Source organism: Piliocolobus tephrosceles, chromosome 7 (assembly GCF_002776525.5).
Source record: "Piliocolobus tephrosceles isolate RC106 chromosome 7, ASM277652v3, whole genome shotgun sequence".
NCBI lineage: Eukaryota > Metazoa > Chordata > Mammalia > Primates > Cercopithecidae > Piliocolobus > Piliocolobus tephrosceles.
In genome coordinates, this window is record NC_045440.1 from 67,178,206 (window position 1) to 67,192,561 (window position 14,356).

A 14,356-nucleotide genomic window follows, 5' to 3' on the forward strand; every position below is an offset into this window, starting at 1 on the left:
TCAAAGCTGTCAGACAGAGTCATTCGCGTCTGGACAGGCCTCTGCTGCTTTAGCTGAGCCCTGTCCCCAGAGGCGGAGTCTACAGAGACAGGCAGGTTTCCTTGAGCTGCTGTGAGCTCCACCCAGTTCGAGCTTCCCAGCGGCTTTATTTACCTACTTAAGCCTCAGCGATGGCGGGCGCCCCTCCCCCAGCCTCGCTGCTGCCTTGCGGTTAGATTGCCGCAGACTGCTGTGTTAGCAAGGAGGGAGGCTCCGTGGGCTTGGGACCCTCCCGGCCAGGTGTGGGATATAATCTCCGGTGTGCCGGTGTTACAGCGCAGTATTGGGGTGGGAGTTACCCGATTTTCCAGGTGTTGTGTGTCTCAGTTCCCCTGTCTAGGAAAAGGGACTCCCTTCCCCCTCGCGCTTCCCAGGTGAGGCGATGCCTGCCCTGCTTCAGCTCTCGCTGGTCGGGCTGCAGCAGCTGACCCGCACCGATTGTCAGGCACTCCCGAGTGAGATGACCCCAGTACCTCAGTTGAAAATGCAGAAATCACCGGTCTTCTGTGTCGCTCGCGCTGGGAGATGGAGACTGAAGCTGTTCCTATTCGGCCATCTTGCTCCGCCCCGCCAAGTCCTGCTTTTTTGTTTGCAACGAATTTATATTTTTTAAAAAATACCCTGCAAATATTAAACAATTAGGAGTGAGGATGTGGTAAAATTGGAAGCCTCATGCGTCGCTGGGAGAATGTAAAATGGTCCTTAGCAGCTGCTATGGAAAACAGTATAGAGATTCCTCAAAAAATTTAACAGAGTTACCATAAAATCCTGTAATTCCACTTCTGAGTATATACTCAAAAGAATTGAAAGCAGGGCCTCACACAGATATTTGCACACTCCTGTTTAAGCAACATTATTCTCAATAGCCAAGAGGTAGAAGCAAACTTAATTTAAAATCATTTCTTGTTGATGGGTGTTAATGAGCATGCATTCTGACAGAGCCTTGTGGACATCTGTCTCTGTGTACAGGACAGTTCCAAGTTACGGAAAGTGTTTGCCTAACCCAAACTGAGGCTCATGTAAGTACGTTCTATAATGTTCACATAACAACAAAATTACCTAAAGATGCATTTCTTTTTAAAAAAACTTTTATTTTAAGTTCAGGGGTACAAGTGCAGGTTTGTTACGTAGGTAAACTTGTGTCATGGGGGTTTATTGTACAGATTATTTCATCACCGAGGTATTAAGCCTAGCACTCATTACTTGTTTTTCCTGATCCTCTCCCTCCTCCCACCCTCCACCCTCCGAAAGCCCCACTGTGTGTTGTTCCCCTCTATGTGTTCGTGTGTTCTCATCATTTAGCTCCCACTGGTATGTGAGAACATGTGGTATTTGGTTTTCTGTTTCTGTGTTAGTTTGCTAAGGATAATGGCGGCCTCCCGCTCCATCCATGTCCCTGCAAAAGACATGATCTTGCTATTTTTAATGTCTGCTTAGTATCTAAGGATGCATTTCTTAGAAGATATCCCTGTCATTAAAAAACACATGACTGTAATATGGAACTAATAATCTGTTGTTTACCTTTGTGTGCATATCAGACCAAACTGGAATGCAGGACAAGCTCCCAAGCAGGTAGAGGAGAACAGTGCTTGTAATTCTCTGTCCCTTGTTCTGCTTCATAGAACATCACTATTCCCAAGACACAGCACTTCCTGTAATAAACGAGAGCTAGCATTTAGGAAACTATTTGAAGGAGCACATATATACAGCTCCATCTGGGAAAGGTTATAGGAGAAAGATCTGCTTTTGATTTGATGAGCTATGCTTATAGAAAAGAGTTTTAGATCTTTAACTCATTCTTCCTTTATGAGGTAGCCATGTATGAAGTTGGGCCTTTTGGAGATACACTGAACAGTGTCATTGAGGCCTGTGATTACAGCACACTGAAGGGATTAAATCATAGAAATGATGCTCAATTCTGGAAAAATGAGATTGCAAATACTATTGTCTTTTCTTACTGGGGGGTCAGTGCTATTGTATACGGTTTGTCATAAACAGTCCCCAGGTGATTCTGCATGGCAGAGGAGTCTCTTCACTGGTGAAAGAAAGGAGGGAGGGAAGAGGGGAAGGAAGGAAAGAAGGAAGGAAGGAAGGAAGGAAGGAAGGAAGGAAGGAAGGAAGGACCAACCTAATATAAGTGAGTCATGTGTAAAGTGCTTTATGTGTATTACTTTATTTATTCAGTCCTTACAACAACCTTGTAGGGTAGGTTCTCATCTCTATTTTACAGAAGAGAAAACTAAGGCTCAGAGAGTTAACTAACTTGTCCAAGTCATACAGCTAATAAGTAGCTGGTATGGGATTCAAAACTAGGCTAAGCCTCTTTGCACAGAACTTTCTTTGCTGAGCTGGTTGTTGGGTCCTCAGTGGATATAAACAAGACCAAGGAGATGGTACAATTATCTAAAGATACTCAGGATAACCTCTGCTATTGGATAACCCTCCACTCTGGTACTGGCTTTTCTTTTCTGAAAGACAGCATTGGTCCATATTGTTTGGAGGAAAACCTAATAATTTCCTGGAAACATGCAGGTGTAAGAGAAGCCAATCCAAACTATGTAATCCCAAACATGAAGGCAATAGTGGGCTAACAACTAAAACATTTTAAATGGAAGATAGATATTAATCTCTAGTACAGGAAAGCACAAAAATTTATACACATCCCAAAAGCAGTCCCAGGGCCTTGTTTGCTACCAGCAGTTTCCCAAAGATTATGCCTTTTGCAGAAAACACATTACACCACTTGTTTCACCCTTCAGCTATTTCAGAACAGCTGCCATGGAAGTTCCCTTTAGTTTAGAAACTATCTTCAAGAAAAACAGGTCACAAAATGGACCTTGATGGTCTGTTCATCCAGGCGGAATTCACTATTCACTCAAATTGAATGTTTTAAAATAAATCTTCTTAAGATATTCCCACATTGTTTGGGCTTTTGGGTTTTTTGTTGTTGTTGTTGTTGTTGTTGTTTGCATAAACCATACATGAGACTTAAGGGTTTGTTTTCTGTTTGTTCGTTTGTTTGTTTATTAGCCAGGGTGGGAAGATTATGGTGGGCAAAGGAGGAGTTCAACTTGTAAAAATAGGTGCAGGATTCTGTCAGGATAATGTTTATTTTACTTCACTTTCAAGGACATTAAGGTATCTGACACATTACCAACAGAATCTAGTAACATTCTTTTTCAAAAAGCCTAATTTCACTTGATGTTTCCACTATTCCTTCACAGAAAACTACGTACTTCAGTTTTATTCTACTGTGGCTAATATAATTTCATGACCCTTTTTAACTTTCTGTCAGGAAACGATGTGGCAGCACAAAGGATTATCCCAAAGCCATAAAGACTTAGGATCATTTTATTGCTCTTGAAACATCATCCCCAAACATATGTTTAGGGTAAAATCCGGTAAAGTGCAGGCCAATAACTTGTTTTGCTCTCAAGTCTATTTTGAGTGGCAGTAAAACAATGTACTTAACCGAAGTTCTGCTTTGCTTGTGCCAGGTATTATCCATTCATATCGCAGCTTCATAAAATCATCCAGTGCTTCTGAGCTGAATGCATGTGGCTACCTCATTGCTTTGAAATCAGTGGCATTCTAATCTGGTGGGATAGTTTTACCAGTGATGTCATCGGAACGTGTTTGCTTATTTATCCATAGTTCTCCTAAGAAGAACGGTGTTTGTCATGGTACCTTGAAATGTAAAGAGTTTGAGCTCATAAAATCAAATTGCACTTCAGCAAATATTGGATTTGATTTAATATGGATATGGTTATTAGATTTTATCACCTAGAGAAAAAAAATCCCATCATGATTTGCCCAAAATTAAGCCTGTAGTTTTGCAAAAATTATAGTAAGATAATATATACGTATGTACATGGTAGAAACTTCTTCAGCAGTGGAGGGATTATATTATGTCCCACAATGTTATGTGGCATAGCAGTGTCATTTAAATTTGGAATTTTTTAAAAATTCTGCAAGCTTTTCTAAACCCAATTCCTAGAAGTTTCAATGAGACTCTCATCTGAATAAATCATTTATAAGTGGGCTTAAAAAAAAAAAAAAAAAAAAAAAACTAGTATAGCCTGAACTCCTTTTTCCCAAGAACTTCTCTTCACTGCATGCATTACTGTTCTTTCTTTTTGTATCATGAGTGTGAATTATTTTCATGACTCTTGGCTGTAGCCAAAATAATCTGAGCTTGCTTTCCATTTCTAATGATTATGTCCCATATAATAATACTGTTATTATAATAATAATTGTTATTATTATTATACTTTCTCCTCGGTAGAAAAGTGACTGGACCAATCCAAAAATAACAAATCTCTTTTTTTCTCTGATTCCCATTTTCTTCTGTTGCAGATTGGATTTGAGGCTCCTCCCCTCCAGGGACAGGCTGCAGCTCCAGCGAGTGGCAGTGGAGCTGATTCTGAGCCAGCTCGCCATATCTTCTCCTTTTCCTGGTTGAACTCCCTAAATGAATGATATTCATTCCAACTGCTGCCCCTCTGTCTGCCTGGCTGAGATGCATGTGGGCAGCAGGAAGCCCAAGTGAAATTAGTATTATGCAAATGATGAAAGGGACCTCTGAACAGGATTTCTGCAAAAATAACCCAAAACTGTAATTCCAGATGACTTATCTAACATATTTGGGGGAGAGAATATTTTGAGAAAATAGTTGCAGAAAGCACTGGAAATAATAAACTTGATCTTACGCAAATCTTTTATTGTGTGGGAAACATTGTGAAGGGTGTGTAGGTGTGGTACATGTGTATGTCAGTAACAAGTGGCAAATGGTGAAAAAAGTAGTCACTATGCTCTTGTCTCTCATAGGCGCTGGCTTTTTGTTATTATATTATAGTAGTTCTCATTTCCTTTACTCTTTAACAGTGCAAGTGGTCAGTGAAAATCAGTGTCAACTCAGAAGTGACTGATTTATCAATACATGGACAAAAAGTAAATCATTGACCAAAGCTATGAAATGTTTCACAAAGTTTTCCTCTTTTGCATAACAGATATCACTGGATGTACATTCAGAAATGTTCTTTGAATTTGGTGACACTTTCATGGTCCAGAAAGCTGAAGGCCTGGGCATCTCTTGTGACATTTTTCTAATATTAGTTTTAGATTTCCATATATTAGGCACTTTAATTGAAAAAGATCTTCCAGCAAGAGCTGTCTACTTTCTCTTGTATTCACTGTGGCACCAATCTGGTAAATTGTAGAACAATTGCATGTATTTAAATATATATACAAACATATCACACATTAAATATATATATATATTTAAATCATGCTTTGTTAATATTTGTCCCACCATAATGCCTCCTTCAGAATGTAAGTGTAACTTTACTCTATATGAACTCTTAAATAAATGATGTTTTTACAAGCTTTGTCTTATAATGATTTATTCAATGTTCTGTACTATCTTATTCATCCATTAGTTAAGTGTATTTCAAAGGTCCCAGGATAAGATGCATCTTCACACAAATTAATTTTGAAGTATTAAACATTTGATTGAATTGTTTAAAGCTATAACTAAACTACCAAAGGCAAATGCACTGTAAAACTAATTAAATGTGCTGTTCAGTTTTAGAAATGAATAAAGGTAGCTCATGTTCCTAAGAATAAAAGTGGATAAGGTTGGCCTAGGCATAAATGTGGAGGATATTTGTGTAATTATTAAAGTCAAAATGTTCTTCATAAGAAAATTTTTCCTATGTGACATTTTATAATGACTAAATTTAGTCATCTTAAGTGGAGATGCTATTAAGTTTCTCTTATTAGAAGTAGTAATTGGAAAATAGCTTAGAAAAAATTGTTTCATGGTACCAAAATAGTAGTTTGACAGAGTGAGTCTTTCTCATAGAGAAAGAATGCAGCATTTTGATCATATAGTTTGGAGGAATTTCTACCTTGACACTTCTCTTTTCCTTTCATCTTTTCCCCACTCTCTCCAATTATTTCACATCTTTTAATTGATCAGGGCTAAATGTTATTTCCATTATAAAATGATCTTCCCTTTTAGAATTACCATGTTTTAGAGCTGCTGGGAGCAACTTCCTGAATTATTAACTCAACCTCAGAGAAGTAGTCCATGGCACAGAGATGAGCCCAATGTGATTGCAGGGTCTGTGTAAGCCACTGATATATGTTTGCATTTTTAGTGGAAAAGTACAATGCAGGAAGTTTTGTGTTTCTTTTCTGGTGCTGAAGACAATTTGGAGGAAGCTAAGAGATAAGAGTATTTCCAGTGTATGAGCACTGAAGAGAAAAAATAAAGTCATGATTACCTTTGCAGCTTTTATTAAAAATATAAATATTCAACATTCTCTTACACAACCAAACTGACCAAGGACTGGAAAGATGTTTTATTACTGAAACGTTTACAAGAAAAAGTTGTTTCAAAGAGCTTACAGATTTAGTCTTACCCACCCAAGAGAATGGCATTCTCTTTGGTTCAGACCACAACAAAAACAATTGGGTGACTTCTGTCTGCTTTTTCAAACAAAACGTTTTCTCACAGGTCTACATTCTCTTTAAAACACCACTAAAAACACCTGGAAACGGAAACTAAACGTAGACAAAACGAATAACATTGTGTTGTTACTGCACGTGAATACACTTTGTTCATGCTAAGTAAGGGGTATAGGCTCTCTCCCTCTCTCCCTCTATGTTTCAAGCTATATAAAAATAAACAAATGGCGTAGGAGCAGCGCTATGGTACAGAATACTGTATTTTTTAAATCATTTTTTGTGCTAAATGCAGAATCTTTTTGGCCAAACGCACCGTTTCATTTCCCAATAATCTCCATGAGTTTCCTGTTGCTGTGAGCTTGCTGCGCTAACTGCTCGGCCCTGGCCATTTCCAAGACTTCCCGGAGGAGGTGGAAGGTGAGATCCAGGGAGATGGGAGGCTCCTCGGACCGCCTCTCCCTCTCCGTTGCCTCCTGGTGGCCGCCGAGGGCGTTCTCGGCGCCGCGCTCCGCAAGAGCCGCGGGGCTGTCGAGCGAGCGCCGAGGCAGCAGCAGCTGCTGCAGCAACACGCGGAAAAAGTTGGCGGCCGCCTGCTCCGGCGAAGGGCGGCTGCCGCTGCCGCCGGCGAGGAGCGAGGAGGCGGGCGAAAGGGGAGCGGCCGGGCTCTTGTTGAGGTTCCCCAAGCGGAGGAAGTACTCCTCTCCCATGCGGAGCAGGACCGGCCGAGCCTGCGGCTGCTGGGGCTGCTCGGACTGCGGCGGCGGCTGGAAGAAATCCAAGGGCTGAGGGTACTGCGGCACCTGCCGGGCTCCCGGGACCGGCCCGCGGCTCAGGAGCGCCCTGCATGGCGGGCAGGGCAGGAGAGCCACCAGCAGGACGCCCGCGGACACGAGCAGCGGCAGCCGCATGTTAGGGGCACTCGCTGCGGCACAGAGGTGGGCGGAGGGCGGAATGAGAGAGGGGAAGAGAGAAAGAAAGAGTTGGTGAGAGTTCGCTCAACTGGCAGGTGCACACGGGGTCCTCCTACGGGACTACCTTAGACTTGCTGGCTTCAGTGGGTAGGGTGGGCGCTGTCCGCGGTGCTGAAACAGCTGGGGCGCGGGGAAGGAGGTGCCTGCCGGGCTCGCGTACCTAAGCTCACGCGCTCGCCGGCCAGGAGTGACCCTTCTTTCTAGACTCTGAAGGGACGGTCCCTGCGTCGTCTTCCTAATGATCCTCAAAACTAATTTTCCCGAGCCTAGAGAAGAGCCACAGATTTAAGATTCCACCCGCGCTGACTACCTCCCTTTCGGATATTTCAGCATTTTCTTCCAAATTGATTAACTGCTGCCTCCTGGTCCTCCCTCTCCACCCCTGCCCTTGCTGCCTTCTCTCGGGGGTTAGGATAGGGGGTGGGGGAGCTCCTTTACACAGCCAGCTAGGAGCAACTGGCAGCACGGGTAAAGAAGAGCAGTCGTCTAAGTTTGCTTTTGCCACATCCCAGCTACTACTGTAATCTTAAGGAACAGTCCGCGAACACGCGCGCACACACACACGCACGCACGCGCGCATACACACACACACACACACGCACACACACATGCATACACAGGTACACAGGCAGTGGCAGCCTGCTCTGCGGCGCACATCGCGGCAGCTCAGGCAACGCAAAGTTGGTGGTGTGTTCCGTCCAGGCGCTCCCTACCTTCCCAGGCGCTTCGCAGGTGAGCCGGGTGCTGCCGCCTCTCTGCAGAGGGACGTCTCCGGGGCTTTCTCTGGAGGTTGTCTTCCTTTCTCTTTTCTGTTCCCACTTTCTTTTTCTTTCTCTCTTCTCTTTCCCCTCAGTCTCTCAGTGGACTTGGTCTCCGAGTTTCTCCACTCCAGAGCCTGGAGTGGGATTTTATAGTGTCGACCCTCTTCAAAAACCACGCAGCATTTGCCTAATAAGCTGACGCTCTCTTGACAGCTCGATTGCGTGCTGCCTCTGCTCCTGCATAAATCATAGGGCCCTGCCAAGGAACGAGGGGCAGAATTTTGCTATCTCAACACTGAATCTCACATCCAATTATATCAACAGATATTTATCGCCTCTTGGTGACGTCAACGAGCCCTAAAATGGAAGGGCTTCTTATGACTTGTCCATTGACAAAAATTATTGAATGAGATTTCCCAAGTGTGAAAACATATTGACCTCTTACTATGAAAGGCCATATTAGGGTGTGCAAAGAGACAGCGAATGGGAGGAAGAAGGGGAAGTGGGAAGGAAGGGAGGTGTCCCATTGCAGCCCTGCCAGGAAAGCAGCAGCCAGTTAGAGGGGGTGGATTTGGATGCCCCTTCTCCTAACCTCCCTGACCAGGTGTCTCTGACAACACCTCAGTAACTGGAAATATCCCTTTGCTAGGAACAGAGTCCCACCATCTTTCTGCCTGGAAAAGAATGAAGCATCAGGAGAGGGGTGTGCAGGAACATCCAGCTTTTAAATGTCTATCTGCATTTTCCTCCCAAGAGCAAGCACATAAAGGAGTTATGAGCCTGAGAAAGCAAGACCAATAAGTCTCTTAAAATTCAGTTGAAGTTTTTTAAATGATGATAAGAGCTACTCCTATGGTGAAGGGGCACAAACCAGGGTTAGTAAGGGGTGTGACAAAGATTTTAGGTTCTCTCAGAAACTCTCTGCTCCTCCTTTGTCTTTCTTCTCACAATCTAAAATTAATTGTGGACTCCCTTTTCTATTCCCAAATTAAAGAGCGAGAAGGCCAGTGAGAGATGCATGAGTTAAACAAGATTTACTTATTCTACTTAATGCAAACTCTGAGAGGTATCCATTCTAACGTCCTAATCTATGTTGAAAAAATCTTAAACTGCTTGACCACAGGGCTAAATTCATCAGTTACATGTTTTCGTTGATCAATATTGAGTCTGTGAAAAGTAATCTCATTCATTTCACCTCCAAATACTATCAACATCCATAATAGTATCCATATCTGGGCCACCCAGGGTGGTTCTTTTTAATCATTTCTTTTTCCAAATGCAAATGTGCTTCATGTGAGTCTGTTAAATAAATAAATGCTCTCTGACATATCGCAGAATGGAATGGAATGCTAAACCTGTAAAACTATACTCAATTTTTGAATTAATTGACACTATCATATAGGTGGGAGGCAGTTACCTCTAATTCTGCAATTCAAAATGCAATTCCAAGTTCTTGTGCCTGTGATTCAATTCAGCTTCCAGATAACTGTCAGAGTTGTTTATCAGAAATTTCCTGCTCCTCATTTCTGATTACTTCTGTTGCTTCCTTTGTAGCTAATGTCACAAATGATGCAATGCATGTTTCAACTTCCACTTTGGGTCTATACCAATCCACAACTGCTCTTAGGAACAAAGGGAAGGCAGGGAGAGAAATGCTGACAGTTTGCAGAGAAGCCAGCCCATACTTGGATCACTGCACTATGTTATGTACTTTTGACACAAGAGAACAGAGAAAGAAATGTGCCTACTTGGAAAGATGTGAGTTGTTAATAGATCATGATTATGGAAAATGGTTGAGTCTCTGGGAGAAAGCTGTGTTTTATATTGGTAGGAAAACACACATAACCTTAGATTTTGTTATTGTGGGCTTTTTTGTTGTTGTTGTTAAGCTGGAATGGGTTCAACATTTTTGCTTACTTTCCTTTATGACCTGTTTTCTGACCCCATTAGCAGATTTCAGCTTGAATGTCAAGCTGGAGGTAAAACATTGACTTGGAATAGGCAGTTTCAGTGCAGTAAATGGATACAGAAGAGAAACTAGGAAAGGGATGTGGCTATGAGTTTAGCTGGGGAGGTCTGGGAGGTTCTTCCAGAGAAGACACAAGTTTTGGTCTCTGACTAACCCCATTCCCGTACCAATCTCTCTCCCACTGGGCTATCTGGAGGATGTTGTTTTAGTATAGCTCCCTCATCATTGTTGAATCCTTGCTGTGAGGTTTTCTTGGGGTATGTCATTAATGGAGCCAAAGTGGCTCCAACTAGGGAGTAAGGAAAAAAATGTTCCTAAAGCCCAGAGGAGGAGAAGCTATGCACAGCAGCCTCTACATGCCACAATTTATCTGTATTTGTCTGTTCTCACACTGCTAATAAAGACATACCAGATACTGGGTAATTTATAGAGGAAAGTGGTTTAATTGACTCACATTATCACATGGTAGGGGAGGCCTCACAATCATGGCAAAAGGCAATGGAGAAGCAAAGGCACATCTTACATGGTGGCAGGCAAGAGAGAGCATGTGGAAGAGAACTCCCCTTTCCAAAACCATCAGATCTGATGAGACTTATTTACTATCACAAGAACAGCATGGGAAAGACCCACCCTTACGATTCAGTTACCTTCCACCAGGTCCCTCCCACAACACGTGGGAATTATGGGGGCTACAATTCAAGACGAGATTTGGGTGAGGACACAACCTAACCGTATCATTATCCAAAATGTATATCTCATTAAAGCACGCAGTGTTCACATTAGAAATTGCTTAAAGAGATCACTCGGTTTAAATGAGAACCAGAGAATTAAATGACTTACCTGAAGTCACTCAGCTAGTTAGTGGTAAGGTGAGAATTAGGACCCAGTTCTTTTGATTACCAACCCATATTATTTGCATAATGTAACGATAAGTTTTGGACTTTCTTTTCCAGCAGAGGCACACAAATTTAGGTGAAAAGATGAATTTTAAAACATTTTAGAGCTAGAATCTCACTTTCTTGCCCAGGCTGAAGGCACCATGATAGCTCACTGCAGCCTAGAACTCCAGGGCTCAAGTGATCCTCAGACTCCTGAGCAGCTGGAATTATAGGCATCAATCACCAATGCCTGGCCTGAGAAGATGCATTTAAATAAAGTAATATATTCACACACCAATTGTGGAGTAGCTTTTTATACATTTTCCTTATTTGATAAACTAAAGCATGAGAATGCAGAAATTCTCTGTGCATGCTCATGTCTGTGGCACCTGTTTTTCAATGTGTGTGCATACATTGCAAGTTACTTTTCAGTATTACCAAATTAAAATGCATTAATTTGATTATTCTGCCTAGGTGACCTTTGAAAAAGGTGATCTTTGGAGACAGTATGGAGGGTGAAAGGGATTCTTAAAATTATAATATGGATCTATGATTTGAGAAATAACATAATGCAGATAACTTAAATGTGCAGTAAACTAAATATCCAAATCCATAGAAATCACCCCAACAGATCTGATCTTACATGTAGGAATAACTTCTGGAAAGGAGTCATTGGAGAATCAATTTAAATGCTTTTAGAACCTAAAAACACAATCCAAGAAACATGGGCACAAAAACAGGGATTACTTCATGTTTTAAGTCTTTTTTTTAACGGTTACATAATATACGGTATAGGTAAATTAAAACAGACCTGACACAACAGTCTAATAAAGAAATATCAGAAATAATAGGTAACTGGTGGGCATATTTTTGTCACTTGCATCACCTTGTACCTTCACAAGCTTCTATTAGCATAGCTCATGGCAAAAAAACACCATCTCCAAGTTGGCTAATGGAAACATTTGTTGAAATAAATCTACCATTTCCAATGACAGCCTTCAGAAATGCCTAGGGTGGACAGATGGTTTGGTAATTATTTAGAACCGTTCTTTACATAGACTAAGTAACTGTCTTCTGCTTCCACAGGAGGACTGACGAAAGGTTCTCAAACAGCAAAATATCTAACTGCTTCACTGGCAACAATAACTTTTGTTAATCTCTTCTGATTATCAAAGCCATGTGGGCTCTTTGCAGAAAACTTAGAAAAATCAGAAAAGCATAAAGAATATAAAATTCCTCAGAATATCAGAATCTAAAGATCATCACAGATAATTAATATTTTGTTGTTTCCCTTGAGCATTTTTCCTGAGCTCATAATCATAATTTAGATAATATCATGTTCTTAATACTGAATCTCTGCTTTAAAAAAAAAACTCTCATTTTAACACTTAAAATAATTGAGAGAGTAAATTTCAAATGTTCTCATCACCAGAAATTGGTAAGTGAGGTAATGGATATGTTCATTAGCTTGATTTAGCCATTCCACAATATACACATATATCAAAACATGTTATACACAAAAATTGTTATAAACAATTTTTGTCAATTTACATTAGTTAATTAATTCATTGAAAAATAATTTGTTGAAGAAATCTTCCCCAGGTTCCTATATTAGGTTTAGCACCTGTGCCTTATATTTTCCTAACAGCATGAATGTCCTTCATTGTAAAGCTCATATTTTGTTATAGTTACTGATACAATATGTGCCTCCTTTGCTGGACAGTAAACTGTGTAGCAGGACTTTGATTGTCTTTGCAAGTTGCCATATCCATTTATCTAGCCCCAAACATGGTAGATTTCCAGTAAGCCTGTTGAATGAATGAAATGCAGAAAATCTGTTGAATGAATGAAGTATAAAAGTTACACATAAACCGTACATATTATCCAGACATAACTAAATAACATTTTATAGTTAAAATTTTATAATCTACTTTTTTCCACCTAAAATTATATCTCAGGCATTTTCCTATATCCAAATGAAATCCTTCTTTTATTGCATGGTATTGCATCAAGATGTGCCAAATTTTCTATTCATTCTTCATTGTTGATCACTGCCCAAATGACCTGCTTTTTATTCTTTTTCATCTTACTCTTGCACTTTTAAGTAACATACCCACAGAATTATTTCTTGATTCTTCAGATATAAGCAATATCTCTTAACTCCCAGCTTGTAAGATGAGATTATTTATCCCTTCAACTTTTCAGACACCCTCCTGCACCTTGATCTCTCAGTCTCTTTCATCTATACTTTTACTTCTAGATTGTCCATGTTAATTATTTTTATAATCATAGTTAAATCTTTCATGCCTTTGTGCTTTTACTATAATTGATTCTACACTTGATCTTAGCCAAAGGGCCAAGAAGCTCTAGATAGATGATAGATAGATAGATAGATAGATAGATAGATAGATAGATAGATAGACAGATAGATTCTAAAAGTGGGAAGCCAATATAGTTTTTAACTATTGACTATGTAAATTGTTCACTGAAGAGTAAGATCATGGACTCTGATTACATTTGTTATCTTGTTTTATTTTCTACAATTTTCAATTGACACTTTTATATTTTTTATATTCCCATTTTGTTTTTTTCCTAGAATTATGAACTGTCTTAATTTTGTTTTTTTTTTTTTCAAATTTTCAATCATGATAAGTAATCTATTAAGTCTTCCCCCTCCCTCTTTTTAAGACCTCAATCCTTGAGCACGCTAACCTGCTGCTTTCAAACTAGTTACTTTCTAAATCTGATGCACAGGTGTCTTCCTGGGACTTCTCTTTTCTTCTTTCCTGGATTGAATTCCCTGTCCAGAATCACAGGACTTTTTCCCTCTTGATTTCTGAATTTTATTTTGCTAGAGAACATCCTCAGGTAACTTTCTAGGAAAGGATGTATGAGACACATATTTTCTGACTCCTTGCATTCCTGAAAATGGTTATATTTTACCCAGAAATTTGAGTGATGCTTTACCAAGGTATATAATTTCAGGTTAAATATAATTCTCTTCTAAAACTTTAAGTATTATTCTCTTGTGTTGTATTATCCAGTGCTGCTGATAAGAAATCCAGTATCATTCTAATTTTCCTTTTCTTTCTTCCTTCCTTTCTTTCTTTTTCTTTCTTTCTTTCTTTTTCCTTCCTTTCCTTCCTTTCCTTCCTTTCCTTCCTTTCCTTCCTTCCTTTCTTCCTTCCTTTCTTTCTTTCTTTCTTTCTTTCTTTCTTTCTTTCTTTCTTTCTTTCTTTCTTTCTTTCTTTCTTTCTTTCTTTCTTT

At 40.3% G+C, this 14,356-nt stretch overlaps 2 protein-coding genes and 1 long non-coding RNA gene across 12 annotated transcripts in view; 2 read left to right on the forward strand and 1 right to left on the reverse strand.

Annotated features, from left to right (window-relative positions):
* TRIM55 (tripartite motif containing 55) overlaps window positions 1–5,419 on the forward strand; it is a 72,460-nt gene extending 67,041 nt beyond the window's left edge. For 5 of the 8 annotated variants that reach the window (XM_031935870.1, XM_031935869.1, XM_031935871.1 and 2 more), the window contains one exon: window positions 4,396–5,419. In XM_031935870.1, coding sequence (XP_031791730.1) covers window positions 4,396–4,518 — 123 coding nt within the window. In that variant the 3' untranslated portion in view covers window positions 4,519–5,419. The remainder of the gene's footprint in view (window positions 1–4,395) is intronic. The other 3 variants (XR_004229033.1, XR_004229035.1, XR_004229034.1) reach the window with 2 other exon arrangements.
* A 903-nt stretch (window positions 5,420–6,322) lies between these two features.
* Window positions 6,323–9,772, reverse strand: CRH (corticotropin releasing hormone). Of its 2 annotated transcripts, none has more exons than XM_023222413.2 (3): window positions 9,660–9,772; window positions 8,195–8,498; window positions 6,323–7,432 (listed from the first exon to the last, which is right to left on the reverse strand). In XM_023222413.2, the coding sequence occupies exon 3, from the start codon at window positions 7,416–7,418 to the stop codon at window positions 6,828–6,830; it is 591 nt and encodes a 196-aa protein (XP_023078181.1). In that variant the 5' UTR covers window positions 7,419–7,432; window positions 8,195–8,498; window positions 9,660–9,772; the 3' UTR covers window positions 6,323–6,827. The 2 variants fall into 2 exon arrangements, with proteins under 2 accessions (XP_023078181.1, XP_023078182.1); XM_023222414.3 differs by lacking the exon at window positions 9,660–9,772 and adding an exon at window positions 7,546–7,747 and having other exon boundaries at window positions 8,195–8,722.
* The window catches only part of LOC111549268, an 11,758-nt gene continuing 4,668 nt past the window's right edge, over window positions 7,267–14,356 (forward strand). Inside the window, exon 1 of one of the 2 annotated variants that reach the window (XR_002733664.3) lies at window positions 7,267–7,445. This is a non-coding gene — a long non-coding RNA (uncharacterized LOC111549268). Of the gene's footprint in view, window positions 7,446–7,679; window positions 8,214–14,356 lie in introns of those variants that run through there. The other variant, XR_002733663.3, reaches the window with a different exon arrangement.